This window comes from Tachypleus tridentatus, chromosome 10 (genome assembly GCF_004210375.1).
Source record: "Tachypleus tridentatus isolate NWPU-2018 chromosome 10, ASM421037v1, whole genome shotgun sequence".
Taxonomy (NCBI): Eukaryota; Metazoa; Arthropoda; class Merostomata; order Xiphosura; family Limulidae; genus Tachypleus; species Tachypleus tridentatus.
In genome coordinates this window covers 73,714,168-73,736,856 of record NC_134834.1, presented here as the reverse complement: position 1 = coordinate 73,736,856, position 22,689 = coordinate 73,714,168, and the positions used below count along the sequence as shown (strand labels likewise).

General features: G+C 34.9%; 1 protein-coding gene and 1 long non-coding RNA gene across 7 annotated transcripts in view; one reads left to right on the top strand and one right to left on the bottom strand.

Annotated features, from left to right (window-relative positions):
- nord (neuron derived neurotrophic factor nord) overlaps nucleotides 1-22,689 on the bottom strand; it is a 59,499-nt gene that overhangs the window by 9,195 nt on the left and 27,615 nt on the right. For 3 of the 6 annotated variants that reach the window (XM_076462130.1, XM_076462128.1, XM_076462129.1), the window contains 3 exons: nucleotides 11,282-11,468; nucleotides 6,030-6,221; nucleotides 3,144-3,268 (listed from right to left, as the gene is read on the bottom strand). In XM_076462130.1, the coding sequence (XP_076318245.1) occupies nucleotides 3,144-3,268; nucleotides 6,030-6,221; nucleotides 11,282-11,289 (325 nt within the window). In that variant the 5' untranslated portion in view covers nucleotides 11,290-11,468. Of the gene's footprint in view, nucleotides 1-3,143; nucleotides 3,269-6,029; nucleotides 6,222-11,281; nucleotides 11,469-22,689 lie in introns of those variants that run through there. The other 3 variants (XM_076462126.1, XM_076462127.1, XM_076462131.1) reach the window with 2 other exon arrangements.
- On the top strand, nucleotides 357-6,814 carry LOC143229579 (uncharacterized). The gene is made up of 2 exons (XR_013015946.1): nucleotides 357-782; nucleotides 4,606-6,814. It is a non-coding gene; the product is annotated as an uncharacterized LOC143229579 (long non-coding RNA).

The window sequence follows — 22,689 nt, the reverse complement described above, 5'->3', positions numbered from 1 at the left end:
TTTATCCCAAACACGAAAAGTTAAAGCTTCTAGAACTCGTTACTTCTTACAAAGAACTAAAATATACGACAAACGGTTCTTGCATAGTATGTCGTCAAAGTAAAGACAGATGACGCAAAATTAAATTGGTTACATCTGGTTGTCTGATGCAACAATAAGTCATGATGTTTAGAGGCTGATTTTAGAGATACTATTCGTTTTTGTTGTTGTTGTTTTCTTTTCCTATGCGATACAGTGTCTGTTTCCAAATGTCACTGGCTCCTGTCTGTGTTTTCTATGACAACGATTAAGCGCCAAATATTTCTAACTTAAATGTTTGGAACGTACCACATATATTGTTCTTGGTTCTTCAAATCCGCCCCCCGCTAGAACAGCGGTAAGTCTACGGATTTACAACGCTAAAATCAGGGGGCTGATTCCTCTCGGTGGGCTTAGCAGATAGCCTGATGTGGCTTTGCTATAAGAAAACACACACACTCTTCAAATCCGTGCATTTTCGAAAAGTGTTCTTCCTAGTGGTACAATATAATCACAACTTGGCAGAGTGGAAGTAAATTAAGACGTTATTATCCAGCGTTTTTCTTAAAACAAGTTTCTGCTTGCTCGATATTGAAATAACCCTCTGTGCCAGTGAAGGTATGTGTTGTAATGTACACCCAAAACTTTCGTTAAAAATAGCTACTTCAAATGAGTAGAAAGCATTCTCAGCATGAGACTCAGAGTACTTCTACAAGCCAACGAACGCAAATCTTTGTACAGTTACCAAAGCAAAATGGTAGACGGTAAGTAGAAAAACATTCAAAGAGGAAGCGGCCAGTGTTAGTCTTCGGTTGATTCCGACACCGAAGATGGACACAGGTTACGTTTCCACCCCTGTGTGTGTGTGTTTGTCAGCAAGATTTCTCAAAAACGGTTGAATGTATTTGTACGAAAGGTGGTATATATTTGGGCTATGACCCAATTTAGAAGTGATTAGTGTTGGAGGACCAAGGCCAATGTCATAGCAAGGTCAAGAAAATAAAAATATCCCTATCCTTAATATGAGTACCGATTTTTCATACTATTTTTGCTTTATAACTCAGTCAGGAAGATCGGATTTTGAAGAAACTTGGTGGACATATATAGAATATCATTCTTCATTGTTCTATCAAAAATGGTTCGTGTTTGTTGATAATGACGGACATACGGACATATTTTGTATTCTTTCGACAGCCGAGAATGCTACGTGACAGAGGTATGCACCTTCTAGTTGATATATAAAATTGTTACATAACTTCAGCTTGTTGTACGACAGCCGAGTATGATGAATGCTACGTGACAGAGGTATGCACCTTCTAGTTGATATATAAAATTGTTACATAACTTCAGCTTGTTGTACGACAGCCGAGTATGATGAATGCTACGTGACAGAAGTATGCACCTTCTAGTTGATATATAAAATTGTTACATAACTTCAGCTTGTTGTACGACAGCCGAGTATGATGAATGCTACGTGACAGAGGTATGCACCTTCTAGTTGATATATAAAATTGTTACATAACTTCAGCTTGTTGTACGACAGCCGAGTATGATGAATGCTACGTGACAGAAGTATGCACCTTCTAGTTGATATATAAAATTGTTACATAACTTCAGCTTGTTGTACGACAGCCGAGTATGATGAATGCTACGTGACAGAGGTATGCACCTTCTAGTTGATATATAAAATTGTTACATAACTTCAGCTTGTTGTAACTTTCCATAAAAATAATACGAAATTTTGTAACACTTCTAAAAAAACACAACTTTTTGAACTATAAAAGTTGACATTACTAAACTGTTGGTTTTACAAAGTCAATGATATTTTAGAAAAGAAATTGATTACCCTCAGTTTTATTGTATTGGCATCATCAATTTTTAATATAACTATAAAAAATATCATTTCTTTTGCTATCTTTATTCTCCTAAAATGTAAGAAGTATCAGCTAATATAGCTAAGTGGGATTTGTTCACCGCGAGTATCGAAGCCCGATTTTTAGCATTCCAAGCCCATTGATTTACCGCTGAGCCACCGCGGGGTTGTGGTAATTTCAGCTGGAAGCTAATTTCCATCCTTAAGTTGAAACAAAGAGAGAAAAGCCTATAAACATCACAATCATGTCACTCAAACCAAGCTCATAACAAAGATTCATTCACACCACAGTTGTAGTTTGTCATACCAGCAAAACTATGTTGGTTATATTTCATTTTTACGACGCAAACACGTTGCTATTTAAAATCACCTAACGTCTAAATACAGAAATCAAAGTATAGAAACACGGAAATAATTAATTAGAATCAAGAAAAAACAAATTGGAACTAGTGTTTTAGGTCTACCAACACAAGTTAAAATTACTTGCTGATTTAGTATAGCTCCAAATATCACCAGCATGTTGAAACGTAGTTCAAGAAAACACAGGTATGTAAAAATTATACGTTGTCACATTAGTCAGCGTTATGAAAATACTTATCATAAATCCATAATTACAGACATTTTATTACACATAGCCTTATAAAGTGTTTGTCGTGAATTCACATGTGTGCAATTTTTATAAGAAATCTGGCTTTATAAAGTTTCTATTGTTATTTCAACCTTACGAAATCTTTCTCACAAATCCAGCCGTATGGAATATTTATAATAAATTTCTTGTCGTATACTTGCTATAAAAATACATATGTATAGTTCTCTTCAGAGTTCCTTCTTAATAATATTTTATTATACTTGTATCCTTAAAATATTGTTCTCAAACATTATTTATCCTTATAATAGCTTTCTCATACTTTATTTATCCCAACAATACTGTTTTTAAATAGTATTTATCTTTCCAATACCGGCCACGAGTGACGCAGCGCTAAGTCAGAAGACTTTTAACGCTAAAACTTGAGTTTCGATATCCGTGGTGGGCACAGCAGCGATTGCCTGTTGTATAGGTTTGTGTTTAACTATAAACAAGCTTACAGTACCATTCCCAATACTAATTATTCTTATAATACCATTCCAAAGCAGTATCTTTCATTACAATACTATTTGAAACAGTATTCATCTTTATAATACAGTTTTTGCCACTAAATATATACATATATATTATCACCTTTCTATAAATTAATAATGTAGTTGAACTTACCTTTTCCTTGCTGATTACCAGACACTGGGAAATGCCGCAGGGAAAGCTTCCACTGGATGGGAGCTGAACAAGGAGTGATGGTTAGTGATAAAGGACTATGTTCTCGTTCCACCAAGAAGAATACCCTACAAAGGAATCGGTCTTCGTTACAACCTTCTGACCCTGAATATTCTGAAAATTTTAATTTGTAGTATTTCCGTTGCTCGCACATGCTAGCACTAAGTTACTAGTTAGCTGACATAAAGTTAAAGTTAAACAAAAGTGATTCCATTATATCTCAAATCGGTCAAGAGATGGAACTATGAACTAATTTTTGTACTTGAAAAACCAACAACAACAATTCAGAACTATTCTATGTTGTTGCACTATGACACAGCTAAAAACATAAAACAAAGAAACTTCTAGTAACGTATCGCTGGTATTGTATGGTAACTGATGAAAATTACACGATGGCTAGTTAGCCGTCCCTAACTTGCAGTGGAAAACTAGAGAGAAGGCGGATAGTCATCACCACCCACCGCCAACTCTAGGATTACTCTTTTACCAATGAATAATGGGACTGACAGTAACATCTTAACACCACCACAGCAGGTTTAGTGTGGCGAGGATTCGAGCCCGCCGCCATGAGTAGAGCGCCTTAACCTTCTGGCCATGCCAGGCCGTATAATAATTCATCATAGTTTAATTTAAGGAATTTTAACATAGATTGCGCAGAATTCAAAAACAAACAAAGAGCACGGATAGCACCTTTTGTAGCTTTGTGCTTGGCTTCAAATAAGCACATTTTATTATTATTGTGACCTGACCCACAAAGTCTTTAAACAAACTATCTTGTGACTAAATGGTTTTAAAGATGCAATCTTGTGTTGGACTTCGGGGAAGAAGAGTATGTGTGATTTCCGATTATATCATGCGGTAATTGTTCAATGTTGAAAGTATGGACCTATAAGGTTTTTGTATTATACGATATAGCTTATAAAAAGTTAAAATTAGTAATTCTAAGTCAGCAACGTTGAGTGTGATTCTATAGCAAACCAAAATTATAGGAACGAACTCGAACATAAAAGCTTCTGTCACTTTTATTGGTGAACAAAATTGAAACTTTAAAATGTTACGTTGAAATTTCTAGTGTTGAATGATGACATAATATAATTAAAATTGAGACGTCAGAGTAGAACTAACTTTTTTGTTTTTATCTAGAGCTCATATTATATTGAGACAAAAATATGAAAAGATTTTTCTTTTCTAACTTTTCAAATTTTCCATTGTTTCACGTTACTATTTTGAGCTTGCTTTTTTGCAATTTTGCACCAAAGCTTTAAATTTTTATAATTAAATATTTCGGTTTGATTTTAAAAGTTTAAAATCTGATATATCGAAATATTCTTTAGGTAGAACAAGTGTGGATAAAGTAAATACACTTTCTTCCATTTATTCTTCTAGCATAGTTTGTTTTTTTTAGAGGGAAGGCAGCTAATCATCACCACCCACCACCAACTCTTGGGCTACTCTTGGCCACGGCTGAAAGGACGAGCATGTTTGTTGTGATGGGGATTCGAACCCGCGACCCTCAGATTACGAGTCGAGCGCCTTAACCACCTGGCCATGTCGGGCTCTTCTAGCATCGTATGACATAATCTAATTTCGGATGTTTAGGATGGTTTAGCTACACTAGATTTAAAATAATTAAAACATAAAGTAATTCAATACTGAAGAATCAGTGACAAAACTGCCTGTTTGTATATTAGTACTTACTTATAAGGGATGTAAGATGTGAATCAATACTTCTACTTGAAGGTGTAAGATGTAATTGAAAACTTTCACTTGAAGGTGAACGACGGTGTTTTAGGGTGACATGTTTTGTTTAGTACTCATGTTATGTGAAATAAAATATTGATAAAACAGCACTAAAAGTCGTTCTTTAAGAAACACCCGCAAGACAGTCGATACAGGAGTGCACCATCACTAACTATTGACGGAATCAGTATAAGACTGCATCGCTACTAACTCATACTGACGATATCAGTATAACAGTGTGTCAAAATTAATTCCTAGAGACGGTATCAGTATTTGAGTGAACCACTACCAACTCCTTTAGACGTTGTCAATACATAATGGAACAAACGTCAAGAACTAGAATCCTCGAACATCGAAGGAACCAATCTGATGATATTTTACACGGAGAAATGATACAGGTTTAATATTAAATGACTTTTTGTGGTATTTAAAGCAAGTGAAATAAAATATATTATTTGTTTTGTTTTTACCTTTTAATTTTAAGTTAACGTTTATTTTAAGACACAGTCCTACATCTTATCTATTCTTAGAAACGATGCCAACTGTATAATCTTTCATGCGAGCGCCCACGAAATAAGAAATTTAATTCGGTCACCGTGTCTCTGTTTTCCACCTAAAACAGAGCCCTGTAAATGCCACCCCAGTTTACCTGCCAGGGCTCGCTGCCAGCCAACTGAAGCTCGACTCAAATATGTAAGTATTGTGCCAGATGATAATGAAAAGCGCAAAAGGGTGAAAACGTAGAAAGCCCTCGTGTTTCTTAGGTTCGCTTTGGAATCCGTTTCAGGCCCAATTAACATCTATTCAGCAAGATTACTTGATAGTACAAGTTCTATAGGTAAGCGAAGAGAGGACTAAAGAAAGGAGGAAAAGCTAGAATTGTATACCAAGAAAGAGTAATTGTTACGTCGTATTTGTTAATTAATATCACTCAAACAATCCACTCAGATAATTATTATACGTGTTTTAATAGATACACTACTACGTTTACTTATGGACCAAATATCTTTTGATTTTTTTATTACTGCAGTACAAATCATCCAAATGTTCTGAAGTCAATCAGTATTTTACATATGATGAAAAACTCACTTTTTAACTTCATCTCTGAAGACAAATACTCTGACTTCTGCATCCTCTGGTAAAACCTTGTTGTCATAGAAAACTTCTGGGCGAAACTTCTTAAAAAAAAAGTTAGCGTTGTCTTCTCTAGAAACTTCAATCATGAAGCAGAGAATGAAGACAAATACGATACAGTTGACTAACGAAGACATGTTGGACTTCCTGTTGAAAAGTTGAAAACGTTTTAAATACAGAGGAATAGATTAAAGACAATACCAAACATCAAACATTTTGTCATTAACATAATATATTAGCTCAACCCAAAACTGGATATTCTGTGTAAAGAAATCAGTTATTTGTACTGGCCTGGCCTGAATCAACGGCCGCTTGATAATGGATTGGTTCAGTCCTAGCTGAGCTTGGAGTTTTATATTATTATATTGTTGTAGACTATATTTTTAATATAGACGATTGTATTGTTGTTGACGTTACGTGATGAAAATGTCTTCAAAGTTTCAGAATAGTTTGAGCAGTATAAAGTTTGTCTAGAACGCATAACTAATAATTATTGAGTCAATTAGTAAGTTTTACTGAGTTTGATAAAATGGTTTGTTAGGTCAATGAGTTGATAGTGTTATAAATACCGAATCTGACTGCTCAACACAGTAATAACACAAGTGTTGTAGAGCAGGAGATATTAACAAGTAAGAGCTTTGTGTTAAGTATCTACTGTGAACATGGCCTTTGATTGAGTATTAACTTAACTAAATTAAATAAGTTGGAGTGGAAAAATAAAACGTTTTCTTTGACATTAAGCGGATTGGACTTTGTATTATTTCTTTACCGAATAATCCAGATCCCATCCAACAATAAAAACCGTGAAAATAATTTGAAGCTTTCTCGTAAAGAAAGAAAAAATCTAAGAAATCTTATGAAAGCTTGAAATAACACCTTATGAACTAATTATAAATAAAACATAGATGTGAGAAAAAACACGTATAAAGTAAAAATAAACTTAGGCTTAATACATTACTTTCTGTTTGTTTTTAAATTTCGCGCAAAGCTACACGAGGGCTATCTGCGCTAGCCGTCCCTAATTTAGCAGTATAAGACTAGAGGGAAGGCAGCTAGTCATCACCATCCACCACCAACTCTTGGCCTACTCTTTTACCAACGAATAGTTGAATTTACCGTCACTTTATAACGCCCTCACGGCTGAAAGAGTGAATATGTTTGGTTTACGGGGATTCGAACCTGCGACCCTCGGATGCGAGTCGAACGCATTAACCCACCTGGCCCTGCCGGGCCATATTACTTTCTCAATCCAACATATCTCGTATAATTTTGACTTCTGGATAGGAATTATGGCGGAATATTTTACGAAGGGTTTAAAGCAATAAGATATTAAATCTAAGAAACTGTGCACATGCTTTTGAGATAGCATTTTTTATAATCACATTGATTTTTCATGAAATATTTTCCCTCTTTTGTCTTGCAGAGAATGTGTTGGGATGTGTTGTTCAAAGATATCCTATTATGTTAAAATATATATTATAAGTTATAAAAACTATAAAATAAAACTCTTTATGTGTATATATATATATATAAAACTTACGGAACTAAGAATACGTTTTGTTCAAAAATTTTCTATTAGCTGTGAAGCAGTAAGCAAAATGTTCAGAAACACACGATTAAGTTTAAAAATACAAGTAATTAACGAAGCATTTCCCATTATACATGAAACAGTAATTAAAAGGTCAGGTAAAAATTATTAAATTTAAACCCAAAGCACGAAGTCGTTAAAGATATTTTAATAAATTTGAAAAGTTTGAAGTGTACATTATGAATCCATAAAAGAACATAATGTTATTCTGTACATTCACATTTTATATAGCAAATCGATAAACCTGAAAAACGGAAATAAATGTTTTACAAATATACGTTTTGCAAACATGTCACAAACATTTTAAAATCTAGCTCATGTTTGCTTTAAACCTTACACAAATATACAGTTTAAACAGATCCATAAATCATGTCCCGATGTATTACAGGGGCTGTTTTCGAACTGATATCATGATAATCATTGTTGGATGACACTTCCTGCTAGATAAGTAGATTCATCAAAGCTATCGTTTAAATATGCTATAAAAAACCAACTTAAACTACATATAATCTTAATAATTAATCATAAATATATTTCACTATGGTATGGTGTAGTTTATAGGGGTGTTAGACTCGCACTCTGTGGGTCATGGATTCAAATCCTCATCATTGAATATGTTTACCTTTTCAGTCGTGTGGATGTTACAAAGAAATTATTAATTCCCGTGTTCGTTGGTAAATGAGTATTCCAGGCGTTGGTGGTAGGTGTTGTTGACTAATTCCCTCTAATCTATCACTATTAAATAAGGGACAGCTATCACAGATAGCCCTTGAGTAGCTTTACAAGAAAAATCAAAGAATTCTAATACCTCTCAGCAGTAAAATAATGAAAGTAAAAACTTATTTATATAAGGTATAATAGACCTGCAAAATGTAAACGCGGAAGAAGATTACCACAATATAATTCCAGTCCTTCAAATAACTGACGAATTGCAGATAAAAATATATTTATGCAAGCAACCACAAACGGAGGTTATTTATTTATATTATTTTTGTGGCAGGAAGCGCTACATTTTACACCATTATGGTAGCCACGAATTAACAGGTAACCAAAGATAGGTTGATATCCAAAAGAAAATATATAAAAGTTTTGATGTGGTTTGAATTTCGCGCAAAGCTACATGGGGGTTATCTGCGCTAGTCGTTCCTAATTTACCAGTAAAAGATAAGAGGAAAGGTAGCTAGTTATCACCAATCTCCGTCAACTCTTAGTCTACTTTTTCATAAATGAATATTGGGATTGATAGACATTTATAATGTGCGAGCATGTTTGGACATGTAAGAGATTGTGAGACAAGGGCGAAACATTCTAAAATCAAAGATCAGAGGAGAAACAAACATAGAAACTCTGATGCCTACAATCTATCTTACTTATCGAAAAGTTGTAACGTACTTTAGAGGTAGAAACTTTGTAATACATACTCTTTACCTTACTTATCAAACAATTGTAATGTACTTTAGAAATAGAAATTGTGCACTCTACCTAAGAAACATGGAGACAATGTGATAGATGCAATCTGCCTTATAAACACAAATAATATAATTGCTACACTCTACGTTACAAACATGGACCATCGAAAAGTTGTACTGTACTTTAAACACAGAAACAATGCGATAGCTGCATTCTGATTTATAATAAGACATTTATATTCAACGTACAAAGCTACGTCCAAAGAACTAACTTGTTCAGTAAATAAAAATGAATCTGTTGTGCTATCAGTAACACTTTACAAAACATTTAACAAGCATAGCAAATAAAAACAAATTTGTAGTATTATCAGTAACACTTTACAAAACATTTAACAAGCTTAGCAAATAAAAATAAATCTATAGTATTATCACTAACACTTTACAAAACATTTAACAAGCTTAGCAAATAAAAACAAATCTGTAGTATTATCAGTAACACTTTACAAACGATTTAACGAGTTTAGCAAATGAAAACGAATCTGTGCTATTGTCTGTAACGTTTTATAAAATATATATCGGTTTAGCAAACAAAATGAATTTTTTAGAAAAGAGCTTGTATGTTTAACAAATAAGAACTAACTTATGTTACAGGTAATATTTTTTTTATAAAACAGTTAACGCGCTGAACTAATAAACACGAAGCTATACTTTTTATAAAAGTCAACGTATTGAGCGAATGGAAACGAAACCATTGTACTAAGACTAAGACTTTGATTATACATATATATATACATACATATATATAAAGAGTTAGCGTAAATAGTAAACTATTGTTTGTAGAATTTCGAGCACAGCTACTTGACAGCAGTATGCGCTACCTAACTCTAACCTAGAAGTGATACACTGGAAGGAAGGCAGCTAACTGGAGCACACCGTCAACTCTTAGGCTACTCAAATCGAATAGTAGGATTTAACATTACTTTATAATATTTGAATATTTTTTAAATAAAACGCTGCTTGTTTGTTTGTTTCAAATTATGTATAAAGCTACACAATGGGTTATCTGTGCTCTGCCCACTACGAGTATCGAAACCCGTTTTTTTGCTCTATAAGTCCGCAGACATATCGATGTGCCACTGGCTGAGTATAAAACACAAAAAAAGTTTGCACCTATACGTTATAATGCCCATCAGATGACTCGTTCACCATAATGTGTTTATTGTTTTTTTTCTCTGTGTTCCAGATCTCACCCCATCTTTCATTTACTGACTGAGATATTTTGTCAGTTTCTTCGCAGTGTGACAGTCACCTCAAAGAACGTAAAACAGAGTAACTTCAGTATACTCTTTTCTAAAACGAAAACAGTAGATGCGATTACTTTTCTACCTTATAGTATAAGTTGCAAGTCTTGGCTAATATACAAACAATGTAACATAATTGTCGTGCCTTTGCTAAGAAGACGGGACGTGAAGAACAATGTCGTGATGACGATAAACCCACTTGAAGTAAAAATGTATCTCAGGACGGCTGATATGGGTATTAACACATTTACTAATAAAGCAGAGAACAACGTTTCGACTTTCTTAGGTCATCTTTAGGTTAACCAAATAACCTAAGAAGGTCAAAACGTTGTTCTCTGCTTTATTAGTAAACTTGTTAATAACCCTATCAGCCGTCCTGAGATATAATATGAAAGACTATCGTTGCCAGCTTAAATCATTTTATTTATATTTTGGCGTATTTTAGCTTTTTCTAAATACGCTACCTTTTGAGGATTTCTATCGGTGAGTTATGTTGCGCGAAGTTATTTAACTTATATTACAATGGTAAACTTACCAGTAGCTACAACGTAAATGAAAAGTAAGACAAGGAAAATCGCTACACAAAATATATCAGTTTACGTCTCTCTACAGCAACAGACACGGATGGTAGCAACAATTGAAAAAGCAGTGGATTAGGTTTCGTTTTCATTTGTTAATAATCTATTGGGATAATAGCAGCAACTTTACTAGCACAGGAATAACTTTAGTTTCGATTTCTTAATAATCGCTTCGAATAATAGAAGCAACTTTACTGTCAAAGGATTAACTAGTATTTCTATTCGTTTATAATAATTTCAGATAAAACCAACAGTTTCAATCTCATCTGGTTTTCTATAGTTATCCAGTTTAGTTAATGCTAGTTTATACTCAAACAATTTCATCACTTACAAAAACATAGGCTGGAAAAACCTTGGTTGTAGTTTACTTCCAAAGTTCTTTTCTTTAAATTACCTCTATTTAAATACCTGGATTCCAAGTTCCAGACTGGCGAGGAAGAGTATCTGGCGCTAGGCAGTCTAGAGATGGTTCTCAGAGATGCTGTAAGGGCGGGCTGTTTTCAAGCCAGGATTCTTGTCTGCCAAGAAGGAGTTGGATGTGAAAGATAAAAGTGTCACAAACCCTCCTGTTTTTATTACTTTAATTTTTTACGCGCAATCACTTCCGTGAGTTGGGCACGTAAGCTTTCCACACTGTAGAACGAGCGACCTTTTAAGTGCTGATACAACTTGAATTTAGAGCTTCTACGTCACGACGTTACTCTTCTGTTTGTATAAATGTCAAGTGTTCAACCATTCAGTTCATCTATTTTAATATTACTGATGTACAAAGCCATCTGCGTGTTTACCAATGTTGATTGTTTCTTATTTCATCTAGAATTTTTACCTTAAGGTGTTTTAGATAAGTAAGTGAAAAAAAGGCTCAGATATTTAATTTCTGTTTTTTTTAAATTTGATATCCAAACACTGAACCTTAATATTTTACATGACTTTAGAGCTTAGTGTTTCTTGATCTAGATATATTGTGCCATGATTTTACTTTATTTCATTTTTCTGAGTAATAAAATTAATTGACAAAGCATGATCTTCCAATTTCAAATTGTGTAGAAAAAAATTAACTGTTAAAATAAATAATTGTTTAAATTCAAAAGTGAGAACCACACAGTTACTTGAGAGTACAATCTTCAATCTTCAGGCTGGCAAACCAAGACTGTGAAATAGCCTGGCATGGCCAAGTGGATTAAGGCGTTCGACTCGTAATTTGAGGGTCGCGAGTTCGAATCCCTGTCGCACCAAACATGCTCGCCCTTTCAACCGTGGGGGCGTTATAATGTGACGGTCAATTCCACTATTCGTTGGTAAAAGAGTAGCCCAAGAGTTGGCGGTGGGTGGTGATGACTAGCTGCCTTCCATTTAGTCTTAGAATGCTAAATTAGGGACGGCTAGCGCAGATAGCCCTCGAGTAGCTTTGTGCGAAATTCACAAACAAACAAACAGGATTGTGAATTCGAGGATTCATGGTTTGCGGCTCGTTGCCATAAAAAGAATTGTTCATTCCCACGAATTGATGAAACAAGATTAGACAAGAGGTAGCTAGTTAATGAACACAACTTAGTGCCAACTATTTACAATTGTTTTCGTAAATTTACAACAAAGAAACAAATTTGTCTTCTAAGGGTTGTATTCTCTACTACCACTCAACTTTCAGAAAACCCCACTCACATTAACAATCTGACGAGTAGTTCGCCTGAATTTCTTGCACGAAATAAATAAAAAAGGTAAAAACATACTTTGTAAACACTTAAATTTAGTTCGTGAAAAAAAAAAGAGTTAACTGAAAGTGTCCAAAAAACAATTCCAAAATTATCTCCTTGTTTGGCATATTTTAGCTTTTTCTGAATAAGCTACCTTTTGAGGATTTATGTCGGTGAGTTATGTTGCACGAAGTTATTTAACTTATATTACAATAGTAAAATTACCAGTTGCTACAACTTAAATGAAAAATAAGACAAGGAAAATCGCTATATAAAATATATCAGTTTACTTCTCTCTGTAACAAACATTCTACAACAATTCCAAAACTATCTCCTTTTCTTATAATCCTAGGGAAAATTAATGAAATTAATTTATTAACATATACCAATATTGGGGAAATGTACGCTTCAGGATAGATATACAAAATATAAAGGATGTTTCTTTAACAGCAATAAAAAAATAGTTTCTAAATATAATAATTATTTTTGTATATTCATTACGTTTCACACTGAATTTTTCGCGCTAGTAAATAATTTTAGGCGTTTGAATAGCTGTATTTTTTCGCAATGGTATTCCAACAGTGTGAACGATTTAATACTAAATATTTCTGGTACTTCGACGGCCCGACATGGACAGGTGGGTTAAGGCGTTCGACTCGTAATTTGAGGGTCGCGGGCCCGAATCTCCGTAACACCAAACATGCTCGTCGCCGTGGGGGCGTTATAATGTGACTGCCAATCCCATTATTAGTTGGTAAAATAGTGGCCCAATAAAATCTATCATTATGAAACGTAAATAGAAATATTTTATTAATTTTCATTAATTGGTTTGATTTGTTTTGAATTTCAAGCAAAGCTACACAAGGGCTATCTGTGCTAGCCGTCCCTAATTTAGCAGTGTAAGACTAGAGGGAAGGCAGCTAGTCATCACCACCAACCGCCAACTCTTGGGCTACTCTTTTACCAACGAATAGTGGGATTGACCGTCACATTATACGCCCCCACGGTTGGGAGGGCGAGCAAATTTAGCGCGACGCGGGCGCGAACCCGCGAATTACGAGTCGCACGCCTTATGCGCTTGGCCATGCCAGGCCTAACAATTCATGTACTTTTTTAGAAGCGGATTTTTTAATATTGCTTGTACGATTTCACACATAACATTGCTCTGGCTGATATCAGACTTTTAAATAAATTTTGTAATTTTTAGATGAGTTAGTTGGTTGTTTAGAATTAAGCACAAAGTTACACAATGGGCTTTGTGCTCTGCCCACCAAGGGTATCGAAACGCAGTTTATAGTAGTGTGAGTCCGCAGACATATCGCTGTGCCACTGGGGAGCTTTTAGATAAATTAGCATCATTCTTCGCAAATATTCTTTTGATTAACGCAGCCCAGTTTATGACTTACGAGTTAAGGGAGTCGGATTTTATAAATATGTTTGGACGTTTGAGTTTACTACTGTATAGCAAGGAAGCTTAAAATAAGTAAAAGGCAGTCTAATATTAACCTATAGAATGGGCCGCTGGGTGGCGCTAAACAGTTTATTTGTAATTTGAGAAACAAAAACTCGCCGGATTCGTTTTCTGGGACTGTCTTATCTTTGTCTCAGTAGTACTTTTGTCAGAGATGACTGTCAACGAACATAAAACCACTTGTTAATGAGTATCTAGTGACAGTATATGACATATGCATTTTCTTTGGAAATTTAAAATCTCTAAATAAACAGTTTGTTGCGTGTTTTTTATCCCAAATCCAGTGAGAACTATCGGTTCCCCCTTTACCTGCAGTATCTGTGCCATTGGTTTCTCTTTATCCTAGTTTGAACAAGACTATAATAATATGCTATGTATTTTACAAGCATCAAGTTGATTTAAATTGACATGTAGCTACTTCCAAATCGTTTAACAGCATATACGTCTTCTGTTCACTTAACGATAATTTAGTTTATTCTACTTTATACGGGAACAGAATCTACAAACATTTCTGAATATATTCTATAAATCATGGTTCTGTTCCGTTTCATTCCTTATTTCATAGCAGAAACTGAAACCAAAACAAAGAATACCAACTTCAAGATACATTGTATGAAATGTAGAATTCTGTCTTACATTTAAAAAAAAACAACAACATATATACAACAGCGTTTGTTTACGAAGTAGATGTAGACGGAAACCGGTAGAGGGCGTCAAAAGGACCGCCTACCGGATAAGGGGCAAACTATCAGGAATTCTTTCAAGTATTATTAAGATGATTAGTCTAATTTCTTCTTGTGAGTTTACGATTATATCAGTACGTGAATTCTATGTTATTGGGCTGAGATATTTTGCGCCGTGCTGAAAGTTTACGTATTATCTTTCTTCCTGTTTTCTTTTTTTCTCTCTTTTTAATTAATCAATAATTTCCACATAACTGTCTTCAAGATATGTTTTGTTAACACAATGACGTCATGACAACAAGCATCACAAAATTATTCGCTCCTCGTAGTAAAGCGATGATCACCCAGTTATGCAGCACCTTTTTTTCAGATTTGTAACACGTATAGCGACGCCTGTGTCTAACTAACTCTACAGTTAAATAAATAATAGTTGTGTTTTTGACAGACATAACGATGCGTAAAAAAGTCATTAATTTCCAGTGAATTCCTTTTTTTTTGACATTTCAAGACATTTTTCAAAGATGTTTTTTTCCATATGTTCGATCTCGTAATCCACAAAGGCCAAACATTTCTTCCCTCACATGAAGATCTGAAGTTACATATCGAACCCAAAATATCAACTGCAGTGTCACTAATATCTGTTGACTCATCTAGTGAGAAGGAAAAATACAAATAGTCTTTTAGTTGTTTAAGCAACTGATTTACTGTGTCTTTCGCTAACTCTAGCATTCTGCGAACAATTGTTCTTCGACTTAATTGCAAATTATTTACCTTGTGAAGAATATCATCTTTTATTTTTGAATCATAATTCTCCAACAGAGTTTCAATGCTCACAATCAATATTTCTTTTACTAGTTCAGCATCAGAAAATGAATTCTTTTTTGAGCTAGAATCCAAGGTACGTTATAACTAGCTAACGTAACTAGTTCTATCGATGATAAAAATATTTTTAGGTCTCCCTTTTGTTCATGAAGTTGTGCTTTCAGACGGCTAATTTCATTCATACGATTTTTGCTATCAACTGGAAATTTTACATCAAATTCGTTGTGAAAATTGTTAAAGTGTTGCTTAAGATTGTATACTTTATTAACACTAAAATCTTTGTTACACAAACGACACACTGGCTTGTTATTTACTTCAATCACTACAAATTTCAACTTCCAATTTTCATTAAATTCCTGTTTCACGTTTTTCCGGTCACGCGACATTCTCTTTTCGTCAGTAATGCCAGAATTAATTAAATTGTCTTTATTTTCTGAGTGTTCACCATCATCTGGATTGTTTCGTTTTCGAATTATCCACTTATCCATATTATGGGACTAAAAACAAAATATATTTAAACACTTGAAACATAAAAATATGTTTGCTTGTTTGTTTATTTGGAATTTCGCGCAAAGCTACAAGAGAGCTATCTACGCTAGTCGTCCCTAATTTAGCAGTGTAAGACTAGAGGAAAGGCAGCTAGTCATCCTCACCTACCGCCAACTCTTGGGCTACTCTTTTACTAACAAATAGTGGGAGTGACCGTCACATTATAACACCCACACGGCTGAAAGGGCGAGCATGTTTGGTGTGATGAGGATTCGAACCCCCGACCCTTAGATTACGAATCGAACGCCTGAACCCACCTGGCCGTGCTGGGCCAAATATGTGTGCAAGCGCATGCAAAACAATGCACACTTGATAACAAACATCTAAACCAGACTGACGTTACAAAATGGGCGGAGTCTGTGACAGTGATGAAGCGCGCAATATCAACGATGACGTGAGGCAGTGAAGTTGCTGATTCCCAAATTTGTGATAAAAAAATAAATTAATGAAAAAGTTGATTCCTAAACTCGAGCTGGCCACAGTTGTGCTATTCACTGGCCACATGTGGATAGTGGCCATGGTGTTACTCATCCCTGTACTAAAAGTTAGAAAATGTGGATCTTACACGTCTCACGTGAAACTGTTAAGTACAATAAAACGTACCTGGTCATTTATTATTGGTCGTTCGGATATGTGTTTTGAATGCTTATTAATAATTTGTCCCGAGCAAAGCTTATAAACTCTCATACTGTATTTTATGCAAATACTGCACACTCTATTCTCCTATAATGTATAATGTATACCTACAAAAGTTTTCAGATTTCCCAGTTTAGATCTGGAATAAGTTAAATTCCATTAAGGTCGTACATTACATTCAGTTGAGATGTTGAGGTACATATTTATGGGATAGTTATATTGTGTTATATCTAACCTTGTGTTGAAAATACCTTTTTAATGTTACATGAAACAGTAGTAGATAATAACCTTTTTTCCGATTGCCCAACTGTAAAATGGAAGTAAATTGTGAACTCAAATTCAGTACTTTAAGAAGAAATTTGTTTGGGCATTTAAGACTTGTTTCCTGTCTTTAAGGAGTTAAAGTTTGTGGAATAACTTCCATTTTTTTTCATGCTCTTCAACCTGATGATCTTGTCCATTTTGTTTCACTTTGTTTCCACCAGGTTTTACTTTAATTATTTATCTAAATACAATTTATTTTATTTTACCGCAGCTCGATAGCAACCACAAAGTGTAATAGTTCCACCACTAGTAGATCAACACCGATAACATATTTTGTCTCTTTGGTTTAACCATCAACAAATCTCTAAAAATTTATGTATCTTTTGTTTTTGTGAGGATCGAGAGACTTTGAGCAGGTTTTCCTTGAATTACTACATATAATCTTGATTAAGCATATTTTGGTACTCGTGACTAGGATCTAATTACACTATGTAACAAAATTTTTACTCTTTCTTGTTCCTGGGCAGAAAGTGTTATTTCCCAATCGCTTATGCTAAAATAAATGGAAAAGACATATTTTGGTCTTCAAACTTTTCTTTTGTGACCTGGGTAATGAAAGGTTCAAATTTACCCATTTTCCAGAACATTCCAAGTAGATTCAGTGCTGAGGAGCTGATAGAGAATTTTTTTGAACTTTCAAGAATTTTTCAAGAACTTTGTAGAATGTTGTAGAACTTACAAGAATTTTCTAGAATAAGTATCCGTCTCTTCCCCTGGCTCATTCGGTGTACCTTAAAGAGGAATACAACAGTGTCAAGACCTTGCTAGAAGCCTTGAAGTATGATGAGTATGGCTGGGAGGTTATCGGAGACTTCAAAATGGTGTCATTCCTGATGGGTCTCCAAGGAGGCTTTACCAAGTTTCCCTTTTATCTTTGCCTTTGGAACAGCAGGGACACTGCAGCGCACTACAACAGGAAGCACTGGTCACAACGGACCCAGTTTTCTGTGAGAAGACACAATGTCAAGTATGAGCCACTGGTGGACCTCCAGAAGGTGTTTTTCCCACCATTGCACATAAAATTGGGTCTTACGAAACAATTTGTCACAGCTCTTAGTAAGGAGTCTGCAGCCTTCAAGTACCTTCGAGACTTCTTCCCTAAGCTTTTTGAGGCAAAGGTCAAAGCTGGTGTTTTCGTTGGACTACAAATAAAGATCCCGAAGTGCACAGAATTCCCCAAGAAGCTTAGTAGGAAGGGAAGAAAGCTTGGGACAGCTTTGTCGCAGTGGTTGGGGAATTCTTGGGCAGTTACAAGGCCGAAAATTATGTTGAGCTGGTGAAGAACTACGGCAAAATGGGCTGTAGGATGTCCCTGAAAGTCCATATTCTTGACGCTCATCTTGATAAATTCAAAGAGAACATGGGAGCATACTCAGAGGAGCAAGACGAGCGCTTCCACCAAGATATACTGAACTTTGAACGCCGCTAATAAGGAGCGTATAACGAAAACATGACGGTAGACTATATTTGGGACTGATACGTGAAAGTAATTTACATTACAGTTGCAGGTCTCGATAAACTACTCACTTCTAAACATTTTTGTATAACTTTAGTATAAATACATGTAAATCTTGATTCACGTGTTATTTTATTCAGACCTTATGTAAATGAAAATGTGCAAATTTGCCCGTTTTTACATAGAAAATAGGTTAATTTCTAAATTTCATTATCAAGGTCACAAGAGTAAAGTTTGAAGGGAATAATGGCCATTTTCTATATTTTTACAACATAAGCAATTAAGAAATAACACATACTATCCAGGAACAAAATTTTTGTTACGTAGTGTTATTTAAGAAGTTGTAGTTGGCATATATCTTCAATTTATTTTCTTTTTTACATTTTTTGTGAGATAATATCCAAGATGTGTATTTGCATTTTGGTAAGAAAGTTAGCAGAGAAGAGGAGAAATGAGAGGAGAGAACCTAAAATTAAGGCAGATGAGCTGTCTGTTAAGTGCTGAGGATTTTTCTTCTCTCTAATGTATTGAGGATCAGAAGTATCACAAATCTGCTGTTCTGATTATATGATCTGATAGGCTCCTTGGTCCGTGGAATGACACGAAAGATGTCTGTTCTAGCTGTGAACAGTTCCATAACTTCTTGCATGAGTGTCCTTTATCTGCACCTGCACAAAAGATTCATGATCAAACTACTTATCGAGATGATTGGACTGTGAAATGGTCCATCAACCACCACTGTTAATGCCAGACAGTTGGAAGCTAGTGGAAAGCCATTATGAAGGTGAAGGCAACCATGCGTCCGCTGAAGCCAGTTGGAGTTGTTTTTACAGTGAACTGCCGAGTATTATATAATACCTTTGGAAGCCACAAAAGATGAGCTATGGTGAGAAGATAGGATTAATTAATTTACACCTATCCATCTTCACAAGATATTGCAATAACCATAGCATGTATGTAGTCCACTGTCACACTCCACGCATGATGTGCCCTAAATAAGTCAAGAGTCCTCTAGTTATGAGAGGAGAAGCGCGGATATTTTGTGCCAATTTGAAGCTTTTGTTCGATTACTTTTTGGGTGGAGATATCGTTGCTATGACAATGTATCGCTCGATGAACAAAAGAAATAATTTAATGTTAGGCAGACCTTGTAAGAGAGGAGTTGATGAGGAGAGAGTAGTTACACAGAATCATGTATATCATGGTAGATTGCTCTTGGCAGGAAATTGTAAGGTGAAATTTATGATGCCACTCATCAGGCATAATTCAATATTTGTAAACATTTTGTCTTATCACGGTGAGAGCAGATCAAAAGAACAAGTTTGTGAACTGACGCTTAGCAATTGTTTTCAATACTACTTGGTTACTAGGGGTATTAAATTTATAATAAAAACTGTTTATCTAGCAAAAGGTATGGAGTTTAACTGTCAGTCATTAAGGCTGGTCCAAGCGACTCTATCGTATCTCTGCGTGGCGAATTTATTGCAAATTTGTATAAATCTTGGTGGGCACCAGAGGTACCACGAATCTCCTTTGTCAGTTTTTAATGACTTCAATAGAGGAGCATCTAGCTCCATGTAACGACAGAATAAATGCCTGTTATAACTGTGAAAAATTCCGTAATTTCTGGTGTAAGTATCATTCATTGTGCGAGAAAAGAGCCGAAATGCCCTCAGAATAGACCAAATAACAAACTTAAGTTCAAGCAAGAGGACAGGCAGTAAACACTGTCATCTCTGCTAATTTAAATAAGTGAACTCGGGATCAGATCTGGTTACTTATCTGAGGAAAGCATTCATCTGTTGCTTCATGGTTGATGGCTAGTGCGATGGCTACAGGACCGAGTATAGTTTGGTATGTACTTCTAATTTACACAGATGTGAGGTACAGTTCTTGGTTTATACGGACCGATGTATAGCTTGGTATGTACTTCTAATTTACACAGATGTGAGGTACAGTTCTTGGTTTATACGGACCGAGTATAGCTTGGTATGCACCTCTAATTTACACGAATGTGAGGTACAGTTCTTGGTTGTTACGGACAGAGTATAGCTGGGTATGTACCTCTAATTTACGCAGATGTAAGGTACAGTTCTTGGTTGATACGGACCGAGTATAGCTTGGTATGTACCTCTAATTTACGCAAATGTGAGGTACAGTTCTTGGTTGTTACGGACAGAGTATAGCTGGGTATGTACCTCTAATTTACGCAGATGTGAGGTACAGTTCTTGGTTGATACGGATTGTGCTAAAATTCTATTTTATATTATAATGTATCAAGTACTATCTCGTAAATCACCACAGCTGACAATAATTACAGAGTTTTCCTGCAGGCGAAAATTAGGTAAATAACACAGTATATGGTTTCTTTCTTTTTCAGTTTTAATTCATTATTACCATATTATGTGTTACAGTGCTATGGTGTTTAACATAAAACATTACCTTTCATTGTAATGGATGACTGCAAATTGTTATTAACAGTACGATTTAGGGCGCTTCAAAATTCTAATACTTATTGTGTTACATTATTTTATATACCTAAACAATGGGCAATTATTATCTTAAACACCACATATTCAAGTGTACCTTAATTTTTTGGCGTTATTACATGGCATTACTCTTTGTTTCACAGCAGTTTTATAAAACAATACTCATAGAATGTATGAACGACTGAAATAATTATCAACAGTGTTATTTGAGAGCCATGTGGTCAGAGTACAGTAGTAGGTAGATCTTTACCTGCAGTATATGTTTAAAAAATATAAATAATAACGACGGAAAGTGATATACCTCCAGAGATCTATAAGCATGCTCAAAGGATTGTTTTTCAACTTCGTGCAAAGCTATTCGAGGGCTATCTGTGCTAGCCGTCCCTAATTTAGCAGTGTAAGACTAGAGGGAAGGCAGCTAGTCATCATCACCCACCGCCAACTCTTGAGATACTCTTTTACCAATGGATAGTGGGGTTGACCGTAACGTTATAACGCCCCCACGGCTGACAGGTGCGACAGGGATTCAAATCCGCGCCCCTCAGAGTACTAGTCAAGCACTTTAACTATCTGGCCATGTCGGGCTTAATATAAAAATGAACAAGAACTATCCTTATTTAAAATAATGATAAATGAAATGAAATGATTAAAAATGAAGATCACATGAGAAATGCTAAAGGAATATAAAGTTTTAAGAAGCATGACATATGTGTATATTTAAAGTATTGAATACACTTATGAGGAAAACAAAACCATGGAAACACAAAACATTTTAAGCTTAAGATATATAGATATATGTATACATATAAAATATTAAACTCTGGGATGTACATATAGAAAACATATCAACGTATGTTAAACAAAAATAATTCATCCTGCTTACAAGATCACTGGTAATTATCAGTATTCAAATAAGTTACTTTTTTAAATGACTTTCATTAACGACATCATACATGTTTATTTAAGGGAATCATTGTATCGAAACAATTAGATTGGAATGTGTTCAGAACAACTTGTTTTAATGACACTGTATACTGACAAACAAGAATTGGTAGTGAGAAAACAACGATATGAACTTTTCCGTTCTGCTTATTCACAAATAGATTTACGAGTTGTTTGTAAACCTGAATGTGGATTCCAAAAATTTTCCGGGTTTAAAGATAGAATATCGCCGCTGATGATAACATCTACTGTTTTCATGTACTTAAAAGTCTTAGATGCAATTCTAGGTTTATTAGATCTACCGACAAACGGCTTAAAACACGTGTAGGGAAGAAAATGCAAGTATTCTAACCGGGGTAAATCGTGCATGAGAGATATTACTATTTGTGAAAGTGATGTGGTGATACCTTATACGACGTTTAAGAAAATTTCAAAGAGAAATGAAGAGAAAAGTCTGTGTATGAAAGAAACTTGGACCGACGGATTAAAATGATTGAAACTAGATCTGTGATCAATCCTTTACTGGAGTTATTATCACTGGTCGTTTGATTGCATGCTGTTATGTTCTTCAGTTTTACCACTGTGCATAAAAAGCGTTGTACGTTTCACCATTGTAGGAAGCTATACTATACAGTTTTTACAGTTAATAACTCGAAACCTTAGAGTCTTCTGC